This window comes from Cetorhinus maximus, chromosome 17 (assembly GCF_964194155.1).
Source record: "Cetorhinus maximus chromosome 17, sCetMax3.hap1.1, whole genome shotgun sequence".
NCBI classification, from domain to species: Eukaryota; Metazoa; Chordata; class Chondrichthyes; order Lamniformes; family Cetorhinidae; genus Cetorhinus; species Cetorhinus maximus.
The window spans coordinates 60,851,410-60,871,716 of NC_135895.1; the positions used below are offsets into that span (position 1 = coordinate 60,851,410).

General features: G+C 42.7%; 1 protein-coding gene across 3 annotated transcripts in view; it reads right to left on the reverse strand.

The window, feature by feature from the left end:
• Positions 1-20,307, reverse strand: part of pde4ba (phosphodiesterase 4B, cAMP-specific a) — a 738,960-nt gene that overhangs the window by 571,811 nt on the left and 146,842 nt on the right. For 2 of the 3 annotated variants that reach the window (XM_078561296.1, XM_078561297.1), the window contains one exon: positions 9,339-9,463. In XM_078561296.1, coding sequence (XP_078417422.1) covers positions 9,339-9,380 — 42 coding nt within the window. In that variant the 5' untranslated portion in view covers positions 9,381-9,463. Of the gene's footprint in view, positions 1-9,338; positions 9,464-20,307 lie in introns of those variants that run through there. The other variant, XM_078561300.1, reaches the window with a different exon arrangement.

Below are 20,307 nucleotides of genomic sequence, written 5' to 3' on the forward strand. Positions count from 1 at the left end.
ATCTAACCTAGATCTATTCTCACACAATTTAAAATTGTGCCCCTCCCAACCCCACTACAACTCTCCCTAATTTATGTAATTTGAAAAACTGTCAACTGAGGCAGAATTTATTCTGTTCATTATTTTATAAATCTCAAATCAGATCACCCCTAAGTCTACGCTTCTCTGACATGCAGAGTCCCAACTCCTTTCGTTTATCTTGATAAGCGAGGTGCTTTTTACTAGGAATTAGTCTAGTCGCCCTCTGCACCCCTTTCAAAGTCTCCATATCATCCACCAAAGCTGGACACAGTATTCTAAGTGAGGTCTGACCAACATTTTGTACAAAGACAAATGGAATGCTTTGTCATACAATCAAGTGTCCTATGAATGTACGATTGCTACTCACTTTAGCTGCTGCTTCACAAGATTGCTTGCATACTATAATGATGTATGCTCTAGAATGAGCACAACTCTTTCTTCCCCACCTTTTTTAATACTTTTCCCTGAAGATATATGTATGTTTAGCATTCACCCTGCATTACAATATACTTTTCCTAATTAAATATCATTTACCAATCATGACCAACCCCTCAAAAGATCAGGATCTGCCTGAAGCCCTCAAGCATTGTTAACAGTCCCCTGTATATAGTTAATTCCCTAACTCTATCACCCTTCAGGTAGAAAAGCTTTATTCTCCAACCTCTAACTTTTTCTACTGCAACTTTCCAATTTATATTCCTTAATATTTGGCACCTCCATCATAACAAACAACTTACCTGGATACATTTTGATAATTCCCTTCAAACCTCAAACACTCCTCTTTTCTAAATAAAACAATCCCATCTTCCTTATTTTTCTTACAACTTGCATTCTGATATCTGTAATTACCTTTACTGTTCCTGCAAGATGATAATACTCATTTTGTCACCTAAGCCTCCTCTTCCAGCTGCTCTTCTGTGGTTTTCTACATTTGTGAATGTAACAAAACCATATGATTCAGGATACTGTGATCAGCACTGCAGCCACCTCTGACTTATCCAACTGCTTTAGAATGTACATTGTATTTTTAATGTTGGTCCTGCTGGAACCAAGGCCCTCATTATATCTGTGTTTGACTTCAGTATGAAGATCCTGATTAAGGCAGCAACTACTCTGTAACCATTTCTTCATTGGCTGTGGATCATCAAAGGAATGAAAGATTAATGTAAAATGAAGGCATCATGAAAGGTACTGTATGGAAATTTAGCTGTGACTTGCATGATCCAACACAAATGACAGGATTTTCCCGTCGGCGAGCGGGGGGCGGGGTCCGCTCGCCGACACATAAAATAACGCGCGGTAATGTCGGGCAGAAGTGCACGTGCAAAAGAGCGCACTCTCAGGTTTGGGGATTTCGCCGCCAGCACATGGAATGCATAACACTTCTGTGCGGACGTCACACTGGGTAGTCCTTAATTGGCCCGCCCGCGTAAAATGGCGGCGCGCCCCCATCAGGGGCGCCAATCGGAGCCATGTCTTTGCGCGCCCGTACTTCAACTCCCCCCCCCCCAGACAGGGTGAAAATCCTGCCCAAAGAATCACACAAAATCTGCACAATGATGAAATAGTTGGCTTTCCAGTTAATATGGGGTAGGTGGCACTCCTTTCAGTTGGAGTATGAAGATATTATGAGGGCAGTTTATCACGCTGTGGACTTTGTACAACCCTATCATTCAGAACAACCCAAGAGCTTGGGTCTGCTGCTTCTCGACCCTGGGTTCTACGGGAACAAAGAATCAGTCACTGGTTTTATTTAGCAATGCATTATCAAACAAAATATTACTTCAGTATTGCTGAAAGAAAACATTTTGTCGAAGCTTTTCATCTTGCACTCATTAGGGCAATCGCAAGACTACCGATGTCAGGGGATGCAACAACTTAATATTGTATGAGAAGAGAGTGCTGATTGGTTGGCAAGTGGACTCTGATTGGTGGAGGCATTGCCATGGCAAAAGCACCAATTGATGGTGACTGATAGTTAACTGCCAAACATTGTTTGACATTTTAAGCTAGGTGGCTTGATTGATTGGGCAAGACATTGCCCCGAGGAATGAACCAGCGAATGGCTATCACTTATTTTGTTTAGCTAAAACAGGTCCAGTGTGTGTACATGATCCTTCTGTTTGCAAAGAACAGGGTCTTGTGTATAATATATGTAGCTTCCAGTACACGCAAATGTGCCACATTGCGAGCCTGACTGATGATCTTAAATTAGTTGTCAGTGTAATTTTTAGCACATTGAGGATGTAACTGTTGGCCAGGAGATCCAGAAGTTAAAAGCACTTTGAGGTGGCAATGATCTTGCCTGCCCTGGACTCTGGCTTGGCCATTCAGATACTGGCTATAGGTTATTCAGCTATAGCTTGCTTACTAGTTCCTAAGGAACTTAAGACTTGAAGGTCATGACCCCTGAGCTGTAAGAACATAAATTATCTAAACCTCAAAACTACACACAGAGGCGACCTGTACAGATACTAAGGGGTTAACTGTAACACACAGAGGAATAAGCTAACCAAAACTCTGGCTCAACAAGAGAATAAAACCATTAATATGGACAATAGCACAGGGCAACTGCCATTAAATAGCACAATTAGTTCCTGCCAGAAATGAAAGGAACATTCACACCTCAGTCAACCTTGGAGCCAGGCATCCCTCACCACGGGGAGGGGATCACATTGTTTTCTGTTGTGTAAACAGCAGAAGAATTGGTTCTGTTGAAGGGTCATGAGGACTCGAAACGTCAACTTTGTTCTTCTCCATGCCGATGCTGCCAGATCTGCTGAGTTTTTCCAGGTATTTCTGTTTTTGTAATTGATTATGTCTGAACAGTCCTGTCTAGACCAGGGCATGGAATAAGCCAAGGTGAAGAGATGCTAATCACCGGACGACTCAGTGGAATGGTAACAGGATCTGTGCCTATGTTAGTGTGATATGAATCATTATAAAAGAGGATGACATTGGAGAGACACTGCAGTCAGGAGAAGGAAGATGGAGACCGGTCATCTCCGGGTCCAGGCCTACAATCAACACCAGAACGACCAGCTGTGTGGGCGATTGTAAGTTTCAACCAAATCGTAGAGGGGTTTGTGTTGTGAAGTATTTTGTAAATTTCAGTCAGCCTCATATCAGAGTTTGTACTATGAGGTATTGTTGGTAATTCCAGTCAAATCACAGAAGGGTTTGTACTGGGGAAATTTTGGGAGTTCAATAAACAAATGAATCGGAGGTTGAGCCAAACCCTGTGTCATGTGCACTTTTGTTCTCGTAATTCTTGGAGTCCAAGAACTATTGGAAGTGGGGGACACGAATGGAATCTTACAAACTGCAGAAGCATTGTTTCTCTGCATGGCTTTCTCTGCAGTGGTCAGGGGCTAATAGATTGGTCCTCCAAAGCAACAGCAGTTTGAATTCCAGGAGGGCATCCATGTCAGTGTGAGATAATGCATTTTGGTTTAAAAAAGACAGTAATTATGCACTGAATAAAAATGGGCTTGATTCTGTAGAAGAGCAGAGATTTTCAGGTACTGAATTACAGGGCAGTAAAGGCAGCACCTTAAATTGGTTAGGCTATAAAGTTAATTGAATTCTAAGTCTTATCTCAAGAGGTTCAGAAAAGTCTATGACCTTAGTCAAGTACTTGGGGCATAGGATAATGTAACACTATGTCAAATCTATAAGGCCATAAGACGTAGTGTCAGGGAGATATAATAATGTTATTGGGATTTATTGCAAAATAGTGGTATCTGTGTCTGCCCGCGTGTGTCCGTGTGTGTCTGTGTGAGAGAGAGACATAATTGGATTAAGTGCAGCTGGTCTGGAGGATTTGATGAATGAGAAGATGAGCTAGGTTTGAAATGTTAAGTAGGTAAATGTGGGAGAAGTTAGAATGTAAGGAGTAAAAGAACATTTGCATTTTTAAATAAACCAGACTAGATTGTTTTCAAAGGAGGGGTGAAATCTATCACCTAGCCAGGTGAAGTTCAGAAAAAATGGGCAGAATTTTTAGCTGAACAGCCAGGTGCACGCCTGACCTGCTTGAGTGTAACATGATGCACGATGACGTCGGGCGAGGTTTCTGACGCCATCACGCACTTGCGCGATATTTCAGTTGGTGGGTGCACGCGGGAGTCAGCAGCGCGCCCACCAACAATAAACAGGCCTATTAAGGTCATTAAATTAATACTTAAATGAAAATTTTCGCTGGCAAATCGGCTAGGCAGCCTTTGGGTTTTTTATGAAACTTCATCCATGGGCACAATGAGGTTTCCAACAGGAATTAAACATACAACAAAAATGTTCAAATCTCATTTATAACATGTCCCTGCTCATGTGACATGTTTTTAACATTTTTAAATTCTTTATTTGTGTTCTTAAAAATCATTAGCTCCCTCAGGCAGCTCTGCGCCTTCAGGGAGCTTTTATGCACGCACCTGCACACATGGGCAAACTTCTACATTTGCCCAACTGCCATCCCCACCCAGGCAGCGCTCAGCGTTGCAGTGCGCAATTCACACAGGCTGACCAACTAATTGGCCAGCCAGCATGAAATTGAGGTCAGGGCCCAATCGCGGGGGCGGAGGTCAGCTTCGTGACTGCTACCGGGCCTACCCGCCGCGCTCACATGAGGAGGTAAAAATCACACTTGTGTGTTTATTTTTCCCCAAAGATTTTTGGTAAAATTCGTACTATGATAAGTTTTTATGATCAGGGAAGTAAAGTCCAAAGGCATAGTGAAACAATGGGAACTTGCATTCAAAGTTTAAAGGAGTGAAGGCTGTATGTAAGGATAGGCATTTTAAGATCTAACAAGTGTGAAAACCCTTCAGCATCTACACCTTAAGCTGCTGTCTGCAATGGACTGAAGTTAAGAAAACTCACATTGAATTCAATTGTTCAGGGTATCATGTTTCTTTGCCTGGGTCTTTTGAAATCTATGTATTTTACTGTTGCCTTAACGGAGATGTAACTTGGGAGTCAGAATAATTAGGGTATTTAGAAGTTATTATAGTAGTAATTTGTAGACATATGCATGTGCTTAAAATCATTTCTCTTGTTAATAAATGTTTAATCTAGTTTTGTAAAAACCTATAAGGCTTGGTGGTCTTATTACTACTGAATTCAAAGCACACATCTCGAAATTTATACAAATTACAAAACAGTTGTGGCAATTTTTTCAAGTTTTCCTCTGGGATTTGAACAACTCAGCATTTACCATCATCTGTGCCATAACAGTAGGAGCAGAAGTAGGCCTTCGGCCCATCGAGTCTACTCCGCCATTCAATGATATCATGGCTGATCTGATAATCCTCAACTCCGCTTTCCTGCTTTTTCCCCATAGCCCTTGATTCCCTTACTGATTAAAAATCTGTCTAACTCAGCCTTGAATATACTTAACGACCCAACCTCTACAGCCCTCTGCGGTAAAAAATTCCAAAGATCCACTACCCTCAGAGAAGAAATTCCTCCTCATCTCTGTCTTAAATGGTTGACGCCTTGAGATTATGCCCTCTGATCCTCAGCTCTCCCACAAGGGGAAATAACCTCTCAGCATCTACCGTGTCAAACCCCCTAAGAATCTTATGGCCAGAATTTTACTTGGGCATGCGGAGGCGCACCCGACACACCCGAGCGTAATATGACGCGCAACGACATTGGGCATGCATCTTGACATCACCACGCACTTGCGTGGTATTTTGTTCAATGGGCGCCTGCCAGAGTCAGCTGCGCGCCTGTCAATAATTGAAAGGCCTGTTAAGGCCATTAGCGAGCTAATTAACTTGAAATGTACACTGCCCATCCAACCTAATGGTTGGCGGGCAGGTGAGGAGGCCAAGCGGCCTTTACATGTTTTAGGAAACCTCACCCACAAGTGGGATGAGGTTTCCTAGAGCTATTACAAATTAAATAAAAATAAAAATACTTTGAAATTAAAAACATGTCCCACCTCATGTCACACATTCACACGAGGGGACATGTTTCATTAAATTTTTATTGTCTTAATTAATTTTTTTTAAAATGTGCTTCAATCTCCCTGAGGCAGCTCTGTGCCTCAGGGAAATTGAAGCACTTTTTTGTGCATGTGCGTGAACTGCGCGCGAGGCCTGCTCTCCCTCCTCCACTCACCCACACAGGCAGCGCTGCCGCTCACGCAGGATGAGCTTTAATTGGCCTGCCTGCCCGAAATCGCAGTGTGGAGCTGATCGCAGGCGGCGGTCGGCTTCCCAATCGCCCCTACCCGCTTCCGCCGAGCCTACCCGACAAGGGAAAAATTATGGCCTATATGTTTCAATAAGATCGCCTCTCATTCTTCCAAATGCCAATGAGTACAGCTCCAACCTACTCAACCTCTCCTCATAAGAAAACCCCTCCATACCCAGGAACAACCTAGTGAACCTTCTCTGGACTGCCTCCAATGCCAGTATATCTTTCCTTAGATAATGGGACCAAAACAGTTGACAGCATTCTAGGTGTGGTCTAACTAGTGTCTTGTACAGTTTTAGCAAGACTTCCCTATTTTATACTCTATTCCCTTTGAAATAAAGGCTAACATTACATTTGCCTTCCCTATTAATCTGCTGAATTTGTATGCTAGCTTATTGTGATTCTGGGCCCCCAAATCCCTCTGTGAAGCTTTCTGAAGTCTTTCTCTAAGTAATATTCAGCTCCTCTATTCTTCCTACCAAAGTGTATAACCTCATATTATCCCACATTATACTCCATCTTTTCCAAGCTTTTGCCCACTCACTTAACCTGTCTATATCCCTCTGTAGACTGTGTCATTCTCACTACTTGCCTCCCACCTACTTTTGTATCACCTGCAAACTTGACGATAGTACATTTACTTGCCTCATCCTAGTCATTAATATATGATGTAAATAATTGTGGCCCCAACACTGATGCCCTCATTATCTCCTGATTTATTCTCTGTCCTACAGTATAGCTAATGTTAGGGGGCCTGTAGACTACTGCCACCAGTGTCTTTTGCCCCTTGTTATTTTTTACCTCTACCCATATGGATTCTACATCTTCTGATCCAAGATAATTTCTTGCTATCGTGCTTTTTTCCATCTCGTAATAACAAAGCTACCCCACCACCCTTTCCTTCCTGCCTGTCCTTTCGAAAAGTCACATACCCCTGAATATTTAGTTGCCAGCTTTGATCTCCTTGTAACCATATCTCCATAACGGCTATAAGATCATTCCTATCAACCTCTATTTGTGCCATTAAGTTATTTATTTTGTCCCAAAACTTTCTGTTGAAGGGTCGTGAGGACTCGAAACATCGACTCTTTTCTTCTCCACCGATGCTGCCAGACCTGCTGAGTTTTTCCAGGTAATTCTGTTTTTGTTTTGGATTTCCAGCATCCGCAGTAGTTTTTTGTTTTTAAGAAAAAGGTGATGGTAGCTGCCCAGCATTCTCTGAGGTCTCCTGCAAATTTGGTGCCCAAGTATTCCCATTGCGCACAAGAAAGTTGATGAATGTCAGCAATCCTTTAGCTTAAAAGGTGACATGTGATTTTAATAGTCATATCTATTTGAACCATTAAAATTTTGCATTCAGTGTGGTATGACCAGAAGTGACACCACACACAATGTTGGGTCAGCACATTTGGGGCAGACCCAACATTACACTTACTAGGGTTAGACTGGAATAAACTTGAGAGTCAAATCTTGGTGGAGAAATGGTATATTTTTAAATTCACAATGCAGTGATTAGAAAGTCAATTTATACTATGAAGTAAAATTAACCAAATCCACATGTTTTTAGTATAATTCTAGTGTAAAATTAAGGTAAATAATTTTGGGGGTTGGCAGCAAATGGAATGGAAGTTGTTTCCATCAGTTTCAACTCCAAAATTAATTCCCTACCATAAAATTCCCTCCACTTCTTGACCCTTGCCATGATCCATCTGTCCTGTGCTGTGTTAATGAGGGCGAGTGGGACAGAAGCCTGCACTTCCTGGTTTTATGCTTGAAATGCAATTGGAGTAAGTTAGAAGAGGAATGCACAGCACAGCTGATGTTAGGGTCAGGTGAAACCAGCAAAAGTCAGTAATTTCTGAGTCTGAAGTGTCTGGAACTTAAAGTGATTGCATAGCAGGAAGACACTTTAGCAACATTTTTAAAAATAATGACCTGGACTTGCTCCTGACAGTTTGGGATTCCCATTATTTGAATCCCAGAGTGAGACATTCCTATGGGCAGGTTTCCACAGTACTATTACAATTTCCACTACTTTATCAAAAATTCAGTCAGGAGAGAAGCGGAATAAAAAGAGAAGAAAGACAGACCTTTCATAACCTCAGGACCCCCAAAATACTGTACAACAGTGGCTACAGAAGTGGTTCTAATGTAGGAAACATTGGCAGCCATCTTTTTTATGCACCGCAGTCTCCCACAGACAAAAATGGGATAATGACCAAATAGTATGCTTTAGGAATTTCTTGTGGGATAAGTGTGGGCCAAGATATTGGAGTGAACGCACTTGTTAATTTTTGAAATAGTGTCATGGGATAGTTTATGTTCACCTGAGAGGGGAGACAGGGCCTCAGTTTAACATCTCACCTAAAAGATGATGTCATAAATATCCTATCATTTGAATCACAGCAACACTGGGTGTAAGGAAAATGCATTCATCCTGTGTATTCAACTGGGTGGCAGAGACAGGACATGAATGTTAGTGATTTCAATTCCCCTTGAAAGTTCTATCGCCAGCTTTGCCCTTTCAAGGAAATTTTAAAATAAACCTCCCTTCCTTTAGCTGTCCAAAGAGACCCCTTGGCAGCCAAGCTGCAACAGGCTTTGAAGGTCCCCTTTGACCGTTCTTCAACCCGCAACCACTCACAACAGATTTCTTCACCAGAGTAGGAGGAGCTCAAACCAATTACATGAAATACCTAACCCTAGAAACCTAGAAACCCTAGATCATGAACACATCCTTGGAGCAGGTGGAACTCACACTCCAAAGATACAACGTGATTCTGCTTGAGAAAATTTCAGATCTGATTTCCTTCATGGGGGGATATGTTGAGTTACAGTCCACTATGAAGGGAAATCTTGAATTAGAATTACAGCAGGATAAGATGAATCATGAAGGGAGGAGAAGTAGGAATCACATCAGAACCTCGCAGAATATATAGCAAGGTTGGCACTTCAGAATCAGCACAAGCATCAAGAAATATATCTAGTTTAACACTAACAACTCTCTAAAACTTCCAAAACAAGCCAGGTGAATATTTCTCGAATAACACGAGTCTTTAAAAAAAGAGCCTAAAATATTAAAGTGGCAATACAATTAGCTCAAGTTATTTACTTACATCTTCCGCTGTCACTGCCAAGACACTTCTACTTTTCTTCATTGTGAAAATGATTGCGATCTATTGGTCCAGAAGCTGTATTTCAGAGAAGCAGATAGCCAGTTCCTTACACATTCATGTATCTCCTACATCAGAGCACAACAAACATATTAGAACTGAATGGCTGCAATCAGAAACATAAAGGCTTGTAACATTTCAATGCTGATTTAAGTCTAAAGAAAACACAATCATCCAAAGCTATTTACAAAGAAAAATATTTAACATAGTTCAGTAATTGGGAACCAAGCAATAAACAACTAATTGAAGCTGAAGCATTCTTGTCAAAACATACAACTGTTTAAACATTATTACTATTTAAATGCCTGTCTTCTGCAGCTTCCTCATCAATAAAGTCAAGCCCTCTACAAGAGCTGTTTTCTGACATTGTTCTTTCTAAAATAAGTTACAGCTTAGTGTTAACTAGAAAATAGCAGACTCTGGCATGCCAGCAATTTTCCTGGTGATCTTTCATCATTCTGTAGTCTACTTTCCTAATTGACATCCTGAAGAATATTTAAGGATGTTGAGTCATTTGTAACAATCACAGGCACTTTTCCTCATTTTACCTTTTATGGTGTCCTTCTCTATGGCCCTTCACCCATTTTATATACCTAGATTAATAATCAACCATTCTTCTGGCACATCCCGGCCAGGAGTCCAACAAAACTCGAGCAAAAGGGATGGTAATCAGCTGCTGGACTTGTCAGCCAATTTCCATGGGTCCCTTTGAGTTACTAATACCTGACATATTGCCCAGCCCGTCAGTAGGGTATGGCACCTACCTGGACCTAAAGATTAATAAAAGTTCATAAAATTCTAGCTTTATCTCAAGAAGTATAAATTATTAAAATCAAGGGATAATGAGCATCCTAAATAAACTATTAATTGTTTCAGTTAAAATGCTGTGAATTATTGAGCAGGTCTTGTAGTGCGGGGATAGTGTACCTAACTCTGGGCCAGAAACTCTGGGCTTAAGTCCCATTACAAGACTTGATGATCATGGAAAGTGTGTTCATAATGCAGCCAAACAGGTTGAATATCGGCCTGTAAATCCTTCCAATATGCCTGATGTCAGATGGTAAGAGCAGGAGAATTTCCTGGTCAGTCATGCTGCAGGAGGCAATAGCAAACCACTGTAGTACTTTGCCAAGCACAGTCATGGACCAAATAATGGAAGTCCATGGTCATTAACACCCTCTTAGAGTATGGTCCTTGAAGGAGGGGGTGGTATTATTGGGCAGCACACTAATGGAAGTACATGGATGCTTTAGAGTGGTACAATACAGATTCATTAGAATGCTGCCAGCCATGAGGAATTCAAATACAAAGAAAAGATTTGAATTTTGGATTTTTTTTTAAAACAGCGCAGATTACAGGCGATATGACAAGGTCTTGGATGATGCCTTCATTAAAATATTTGTTGCATCTGAGGCTCCTCCTCCTCTTCTGGTGCAGCACCTACAGGATATTCCTTGGGGCCACTGGCAAGTGCCCACATGCTGATGGAGGTCCTGTCAACAGCCTGCCATGAATACAGAATGACCTTGGGTTCTGAAAAATGGGCCAAGTTTATTGCATGGATCAGGTGGTGGGGTGGAGGGCAGGGGAAAAAAATTGTTGTCCTGTCCCCTGTAGGAGCAGATTAAGGGAAATACAACCCTTAACAAGCTTTTAAACAGACAAACAAGTTAATGTCGTGTGTAAGGTTCATTAATGCATTGGACTAGAATCTTCCTGCGGCACTTTGCTTATCCACGTTTTTTTTTAAATCTGCAAACAAATGTGGCCAAGGATTTTTAGCTTGTCAGCATTGATCTAATAGTCTGCTAGTTTCTGTCTGGTCTTTTGTTTCATTCCCAGTGCCAATTGCTCCTATGTTAGAGATTTTTGAAAAGTGGCACAGAATCACATTCATGAGACATTTCGTTAAATTATTTGACAGTCAAGAGATGAGCCAAACACTGTTCATTTCTTAACTGCTGCTCTCCAACCTGATGCTACAATCTTCAACCAGAACTGCTTTTTTAAAGTAAAACTGTGCTTTCAGGGCACTGACCCCTGTTCTGCTATTAACACCCTCTGCTATCTTACCTCTATGCCACTATCAGCACCTTCTTTACTATTTACCACTGCCATTAACACTCCCTTTGTCTTGTGTCCATGACATCTTTGACAACCTCTCCTTAGCTTCCACCTAACCCTGACCTTCTATCTTGTTCCACCTACTCCACCCGTTCCTAACAATATAAAATCCATCATATCACACTTCTACTTCTCTTTAGCTCTGAAGAAGAGTCATATGGACTCGAAACATTAACTCTGTTTCTCTCTCCACAGATGCTGCCAAATCTGCTGAGTTTTGCCAGCATTTTCTGTTTTTATTTCAGATTTCCAGCATCCGCAATAAGTTGTTTTTAGCTGCCTTTTTAAAGGCTGCACTCCAATTTCCATGCACTACAGAAGATTACATGATTTTGCACTGATTTTAAACCAATCACAGCTCAAGATCTATGGAAGAGCAAATTTTTCTCTCTTGTCCAACGGTGGGCACCAGTCTTTACATTGACCTAAAACCAATACAACTGACTTCATGGAAATTTGGGGCAATCATGTTAATCATAGGATATTACAGCAGAGAAGGGGACCATTTGGTCCATTGGGCTTGTACCAATTCTTTGAAAGAATGAGTACCACTCAGCTGCTCTTTCCCACAGCTCTTCACATTTTCCTCCTCACAGTATGTAACCAGTCCCACTGAAGTAATTATTGAATTCACTTTTACTACCATTTCAGACATTCCAGGTCACAATTTGCTGCATAACATTTTTCTTACTCATTCTATCTGATTATTTTGCCCATTACCTTTAAATCAATGTCCTCTGATAACTGACCCTTCCGTCACTAGAAAGTTTCTCCTTATTTATTATATCAATCTGCTTCATGCTTTTGAGCATCAAATTTCTTCTTAGCCTTGCCTACTTAAAAGGAGAACAACTCCAGTTTATCTACTCGCTCCATGTAACTGGTCTTTCATTCCTGCTCCCTTGACCTTTTCTAAGATCTTGACATCCTTTCTGAAGTGCAGTGCCTGCAGAATTGGTCACACCAGCAGAGGCCTAACCAGTGTTTTAAAAAGGTTTACCATAACTTGCTTGCTTTTATACCTCTATTGGTATGAAGCCAAGGATCATGTGTGCCTTTTCAATAGCCTTCTCAATTTGTCCTACCACCTATAAAAACTTGTGGAAGTACGCTCCTAGGTCTCTCTTTTCCCATACCCCTTTTTAACATTGTACCATTTACCAAAATAAATCACCTCACACTTATCGATGTTAAATTTCATTTGCCATGTATCTGGCCATTTCAACAGACTATCTATATCCTCCTGAAATTGGTTACCATCCTCCTCATTGTTTGCTACACTTCCAAGTTTCATGTCATCTGCAAACTTTACAATTATGCCTGGTGTATACCCATTACAGGTTATCATTATATATATATATATATATATAATATATATAAACAATATAATTATTTTAATCATATCTAGAGCCTTATTTTGGAGATAAATAATTAGCAATTATAATTTTTCAGAAAGCATTTTGATTCAGTTATGAAGATGATATGCTGCCACTTAGTAACCAAACTGTGCAATTACGAAGTGATAAATATACACAGGATTGGTTGTTTCTTTTGTAAATGTGGACATGCAAATTTATACTTGATGCAAGAGTGGTACAAGTAGATTGTCACCAGAAAATAAGTTTTTGTAGACAAGAAGTGCATAAAGTGAATAAGACATGCAAGTCTCCATTTTGACTCAGGTACACACGGGTGAGCATTAGGTTTGCCCCATTTCACTGACACAAAGCCCTTGTCATTTTAATTCTTAGGCCTTAAAAGTTATTCCCAGGTCAAATATATGAACTTATGAAAAACGAAGGGCCCTCTGATCCATCCAGTCTATTGCATACAACTGGGATGCCGTGTGCATCACAATATATAGACATCCCATCCTACCCAAAATCATGTAATCACTTGGGGAAGGTGGAAAAAAAAGATTAAAAACCCTCACTCAAACCCAATGTCAATCCTGGCGAGTCCAGGAGGAGTTCACCACTGGGAATTCTTTGATGGGTCCAGAGGAGTGACTGGAACTGTATGTTATACTACAGCATCAGCCATGTACGTTATATTACAGCCATGAGAAGGTATGGTCATCAATGGCTTCTTTCCCATTCCCTTCCCTAATCACACATGTCCATTCTGTCCCATCCCATCATTCTCATTGGGCAGAATTTTCTGCCTGTCGGGCCCGACCCAATCTCCGGCGGGCAGGGAGACGATCCCCACTGCCATTTTATGTGGGCATGGCCAATTGAGGCCCTCCCAGCGTGATGTCCAGCGGGAAGCGCTATGCGCTTCCTGTGTGGGCGGGGGGGATTCCCCAAAAGCGAGAGTGCGCTCTTTCGCGCATGCACATGAAAGAGCACACATCTCCCTAAGGCTAAGTGCTGCCTCAGGGAGATCGCTTACACTTTTAAAAATATTAAAATTAGAAAAAAAAAAATTCCTAACATGTCCCCCTCATGTGACAATGTCACATGAGATGAGACATGTTCATAATTTACATAATAACTTTATTAAAAATTTTAAAACCCTGCATGAAACCTCATCCCACCTGTGGATGAAGTTTCATGTTTTAACTATTTGCCACCGGGGCTCCTGGCCGACCTGCCAACCTTAAGGTTGGACGGGCAGGTCCTTTAATTGTATAAATGATCCTGTCAATGGCCTCAATTGGCCCTTGACAGGTCGGCAGACCCGCAACTGATTTTGCTGCGCCCCTGCCTTCCTGAAGATTTAAATGGGGCGGGATGACGTCGGGGGTTCCGCCTGACGTCATCCCGTGTCATTTTATTCGTCAGCGAGCGGGCCCCACCCCCTGCTCGCCGACAGCAAAATTCTGCCCATTGAGTCACCCAGCCCTTCACCTTCCCACTATTTCAATTATTCCTGTTAATGCCCGTAGCTCTTCTCATTTAGACTATCTGGTCAATAATCCCTGTACCCCTCACCCCTAATAACTATTATTTCTCTTCATGTTTAATCCTCCATGCACTCCTGCTCATCCACCCCTCACTATCCAGCCATTTTCCACCTCCTATTGCTTCCTATTAATTTACCTTACAGACTGCTTGCTTTCAAAATTCAACTCAGTGGGTGGAATTTTCTCTCCCCGTTGGCGTCGGGTGCCATGCCAGGCATCAGCGGAAAATATGGCGGGAAGGCCAAAAATCGGTTTCACACCATCGTGAAACCAGTTTGCAATAGTCTGCTCTGCTTGGCAATGGCAGGCCGCATTTCACGCTGCCGCACTCGTGGTCATCAATGCCAAGATTCACAGGCGGCACCTCATCACTTTTAAGGGAGCTCACAGGCAGGTCTCTTCCTACCAGACCAGTTGTAAGTTGTGGGTGGCTTTTCAATGGCTGCAGGACTAGGGCTTGTTTGGGGATCGAGGATAAGAGGCCTCAGGCAAAGGAAGAGGCTTCAGGGCAAGCGGGGAAGGGGGGCTATCCCAGGGTGTATTGGGGGCACATGTTGGTCTGTGCGAGCTCCCTCATGATGGTGCGCTCTGAAGAGGCAGTCTCCAGAGGAGGTGAGGCCAGATGGAAAAGTGAGTGAGTGGTGATGTCCCTTGAGCTGGCAGTGCGTGAGATGCCAGTGAGTGAATTTGTGATGGCTTTGAGAGTGAGAGAGTTCAGAGTGACGAGATGACTGGCTTATCCTGGAGGCACGGATGAGATCATTTATCCTCTTTCTGCACTGGATGGCCAACCTCTGCTGTGTACTGTTGGCGTTGACCACCACTGCCACCACCTCCCAAGCCGGAGTGGTGAGATTCCTGTACCTCTTGCGGCCAGAGGACATCATGGCGGGCCTCCGAAAGGCATTCCAGTGACGGGTCACTGAACTCTCCCTGGCTTTCAGGGCCATGTCTTCATTGGTGCAGTCCTGGGCAGCGAACATTGAGAACTGTGTGCACGGCTGCAGTTTAGATATGGCATCTGGAATGAGGAAACAGTGTGGTAACAGCATGGCGGCGATTCAGAGGTTGCCCGTCAGTGAGACAGCATATTTGCTGTGGCTGCATAATTAATGAGGTGGGAAGTGGATGATATGGTGTGAAAAGTCGTCATTGCGGACGGTGGGTAAAACGTTCTTTTTCTCGCCCGCTACTGCATTTAGTGAGAATTTGGGACGATTCTGCCTAGTGACTTTTGTTAGGAGCAAGCCAACTTAATATTGGACTTTTTAAAATTATTTTTTATTATTTAACTTTCTACAGTATGTTTCTCTCTCTCTTTATTCACCTATCTCACAGATTTTAGAAGTTAGAACCACTATCATTAGCATAAAAGTCATTAGAATACCTGAGGTCTTAATTGAAAAGCCACAGAATTCAGGCACAGGGTTTGCGGTGCGTGATCATCCCAAGCCCAAAGTGATACAGACAACATGCAAACTCCATGCTCCCTGCTCATTTCCATGATTGCAACATGCAGTCCAGCACTGAAGGCACTGCTGAGTGGCTGCACACCCCAAGTTCATGTGAGGTTCATGTGCACCACTGAAAGCTAGCCTCCATCGGCAGATCTGCCACAGAACCTGCTGTCACTGTCAAAAAGCATGGAGGAGTCTGACTCCAACTTGACCCAGGGCTTGGCACAGAGCTTGGAGCCCATCCTTTCCAACGTGCAAGTCCTGGCCAAATCCATGACAATGTTTGTAGACCAAGCCTTGTTACAGCATCCAATGGCCAAAGTCTCAGTTTCTAGTGCAGCACAAGCAGAAGCCGGCCAACATCTGAAAGTTGCAGTGGAAGTTCAGACTGAGGTAATGAGATGCTTGCAGGATGCCATGCAGGGTCATTCTACTGCCTTCAAGGCTGAGGATGCAGTGCCTAAAGAGGCTTGCAGTCTCTCATAGTAGACCAGCCTTCCGTGTTCCAGCAAATTACTAGGGTCGCTAAGGCATTACCCAGGAGAATGGAGATCGCACTATGGTGTAAGAAATTGCTGTCCTCCCTCAGATTGATAGCATCTATGCTCCCATCACAGTCATTCCTTTAGTTCCCCTGCTTGATGCCAGTCAGTCAACCGTCCTAAACTGCTTCCACCCATGCTGAGGTAGTGCAGTCTGAATCTGGGCCCCAAAGACCCAGAACTGCTTGAGAGTGTCCTGCAAGGCCATGTTCAGTCATCTCCAGTGAAAAGGAGATGTCTTCCAGGTATTGCAGCCACTGGGATGGCAGTGTATGCAAGCACGAGGACAGGCAAATGCACCACAAGAAGAGCACAAAGCGATTGAGCTAAATTTTATATGTATTATTTGAAGTGTTGTTGGATAAAATTATGACCTTTTTAGCTGTCTTTTACTTCAGGGTTTTGGCCAAGAGCTTGCTATGATTGTCCATAGCAGAGGGATACATCAGTGGGGAATTGTGGAGCAATGGTGCTGTAGGCATGTTTTCAGGGCAACTGAGATTGATTAGCCCCTCACAAGCATCCTTATGGGACACCAAGGGTACTCCTCCCTTCCTCTTGCTCCTCTTCCGGAGATGCTCAAGGAAGGCCTAGCATTCCCTGGGATTATGGAGTAATACTATGAGGAAAGCTTGGACAGGTTGGGTCCGTATCCCTTGGAGTTTGGAAGAATGAGAGGTGATCTTATTGAAACATATAAGATCCTGAGGTGACTTGATAGGTTGGATGCTGAGAGGATGTTTCCCCTTGTGGGAGAGTCTAAGGGACACAGTTTGAAAATATGGGGTCTCCCATTTAAGACAGAGATGAGGAGACATTTGTTTCTGAGGGAGAGCGGTGGAGGGTCATCGAATATTTTTAAGGCTGAGTTAGATAGCTTCTTGACTGACAAGGGTGTCAAAGGGTAGAGGAGTAGAAAGGAAAGTGGAGTTGAGACCACAATCAGATCAGCCATAATCCTATTGAATGTACAGCAGGCTTGAGGGGTCAAATGGACTATTCCTGCTCCTAATTTGGATGTTCACATGTGAGGCCTATGCCCTTATGTGGGCCAGGCTATGTAGAATGCAGCAGACCATAAAGAATTTGGAGAAGTGCTCCAGTAAGTATTATAGAGCTCGCCTTGAGCATTCCAGGCAGCAGAATCATTGCTATAGAGCGCCAATGGCTTGCTCTGTGACGTCCCTGGTTTCTGCATGACTCTCGTTATACATGAGCTATCCATTCATGGTCAGGTGACAACGGGGATTCATGAGCTGTGTGCAGAAAAGGAGTGCTTTTGCAGTTTTGCTTTTGAATCTTTCTAATTAACTGTTTAATCTTAAGAAAAACAAAATCTGTTATTAATAAATCTGTTTGCTTCTGCATCTCGAGTTGGAAGAGATGAAACTTGTATACTGCTCTATCACCTATTGCTGTAGCATATGTTACAGCTATCGTAAGCTGATCAATACCCAATAAATTGAATTATTTTCAAAACACTGCACTCAATTTGCAAATTTAATTGTGATTGATTTCCACACATCTTTTACTGTAAGCTCACTATTACAAATGAAAGCAGAAACATTGTAAAAAGATGTAACTTTTTCGTGGATTTGATGAAGGAGCTACACTTTCAGTCAGAGTCTTAAGATGCTGAATCCCCATTTAATAACGCAGACTTTGTAATCCATGGATGGGCTAAACCTCATAATACAACTTAAGTACATGGCTACATCATCAAATCAAGATTATCATGCCCAGTGAAATGTAACACTTCCTGAAAACAAATCAAAATAAAAGGCAAACAACCTGGTCCTGTCTGCAATCTGGAACTGAATCCCCTAAGCTCATTTAAACATGGAACACCCAAAGCCAGAACAGATCCTAGACATGAAACAATCTGCTAACCACTGCAATGTTTGGATCCCTTTCCGAATGTGAATATTACTTAGTTCAATATTAAAGAATCCATCTCAAGTGTAATGGCTAGAAATCTAAATAATCGTGGTTGCAGCATACAGGTTCCTGGTATAGAAAGGCAAAGTATTATTCAAATTATCATTCAAATAACTTAGTACATATGAATATGAAATGAGTGGCGAGAAATTACCATTGGGTCCAATAAGCCTGTCTCATTGAGGCATTGGTGCAATCATATACATCACTGAAACATCCCTACCTCTCAAAATATCCTGAGATGGATAAAAGGATACAAGAGTCTGCAAAGGGATATAGATAGGTTACATGAGAAGACAAAAATTTGGCAATGGAGCATAATGTGAGAAAATGTGAGGTTGTCCACTTTGGCAGGTACAGAAAAGCAGAATATTATTTAAATGGAGAGAGACTGCAGTGATACAGGAGGAATTTGGGTCTTATACGAATCACAAAATGTCAGCATGCAGGTACAGCAAGTAATTAGGAAGGCAAACAGAATGTTGGCCTTTATTGGACTTTAGTGCTAAAGTAGGGAAGTTTTGCTACAACTCTACAGACCACACCTAGAATATTGCTCAAGTCTTAATAATTTAAGGAAGGATAGTCTTGCATTGCAGGCAGTTCAGAGAGGGTTCAGAAGGTTGATGCCTGGGGTGAAGAGGAAGTCTTATAAAGAAAGCTTGAGCAGGTTCGGCCTATACTCTTTGGGGATTAGAAGAATGAGAGGTGATCTTATTGAAACATACAAGATACAGAGAGAACGTTTCCTCCCATGGGGAATCTAGAACTAGGAGACCACAACTAGGAGACAGTTTCAAAATCAGAAACCTCCCATTTACAATGGAGATGAGGAGGTATTTATTCCCTCAGAGGGTTGTTAATCTTTAGAATCCTCTCCCCAACCAAGCAGAGGAGGCTACGTCATTGAATATGTTCAAGGCTGAGTTAGACAGATTTTTCATTTATAAGGGAGTCAAGGAAGTTATGTGGGGGTGTTGTTGCGGGCATCAAACAGGTGCCCCATTGCAGCTCTGCAACTTCCTTTGGCAGGAAATTGTTTGGCTGCATGGCTTGTTGGGGTGGGTAGAATGGATGCTGTATGAGAAGGTATGGGAAGGAGTATGGCATATGAGAATGGGCTATAACATTTATATGGCTCCCAGAGGCTTCTTCTTCCCCTTTTAAAATCTTTGAGAGAAACTAAATTTTATGCAAAGGCCTCAAATGATCCCTATAAGGACTGTAAGTCCACTCAACACCAGACTGACACACACAGCGGAATCGTCACAGATTTGCACTAAGTGCGGTAGTGGGCGGGTAATTTTACCTGCTGGCTGCAATGGCGGGTTTTCACACTGTATTGCCCCAAACCCACTGCATTAATTATGCATTCCCAGGAAACATGCCGCTTCGATGGAGGGTGGGCTCTCATTCGCCCGCCGCGCCATCACCTCGCTGCTTCATCACGCTGGGTACCATATTTAAAGTCCAGCCACGCACACACGTCAGTGCTTCCAGCCCAGGACTACTGCAGGTAAGATGTCCACAAAAGGCAAAATGACTGCTGCCCCCAGGTTTAGTGACACGTCACTGGAACGAGTTTTGGATACCATGGGGGCCTGCCGCAATGTCCTCTACCCCTGCTCTGGCCGCAGGAAGGGCAGCGGCTGATCAACCAGGCTTGGGGGGCAGTGGCCATGGTGATCAGTGCCAATTTTGCACAGAAGAGACTGGCCATCCAATGCAGATAGAGGATAAATGACCTCATCCGTGCAGCCAGGGTATGCCAACAATCTCATTACTCTAAACTCTCACATTCAAGCCCATCACACATTCATTGGCATCTCACTCACTGCCAGCTCAAGGGACATCACCACCCATTCTCACACACATACCCTCATGGACTTGAAACGTCAACTGTATCCCTCTCCGCAGGTGCTGTTAGACCTGCTCAGTTTTAC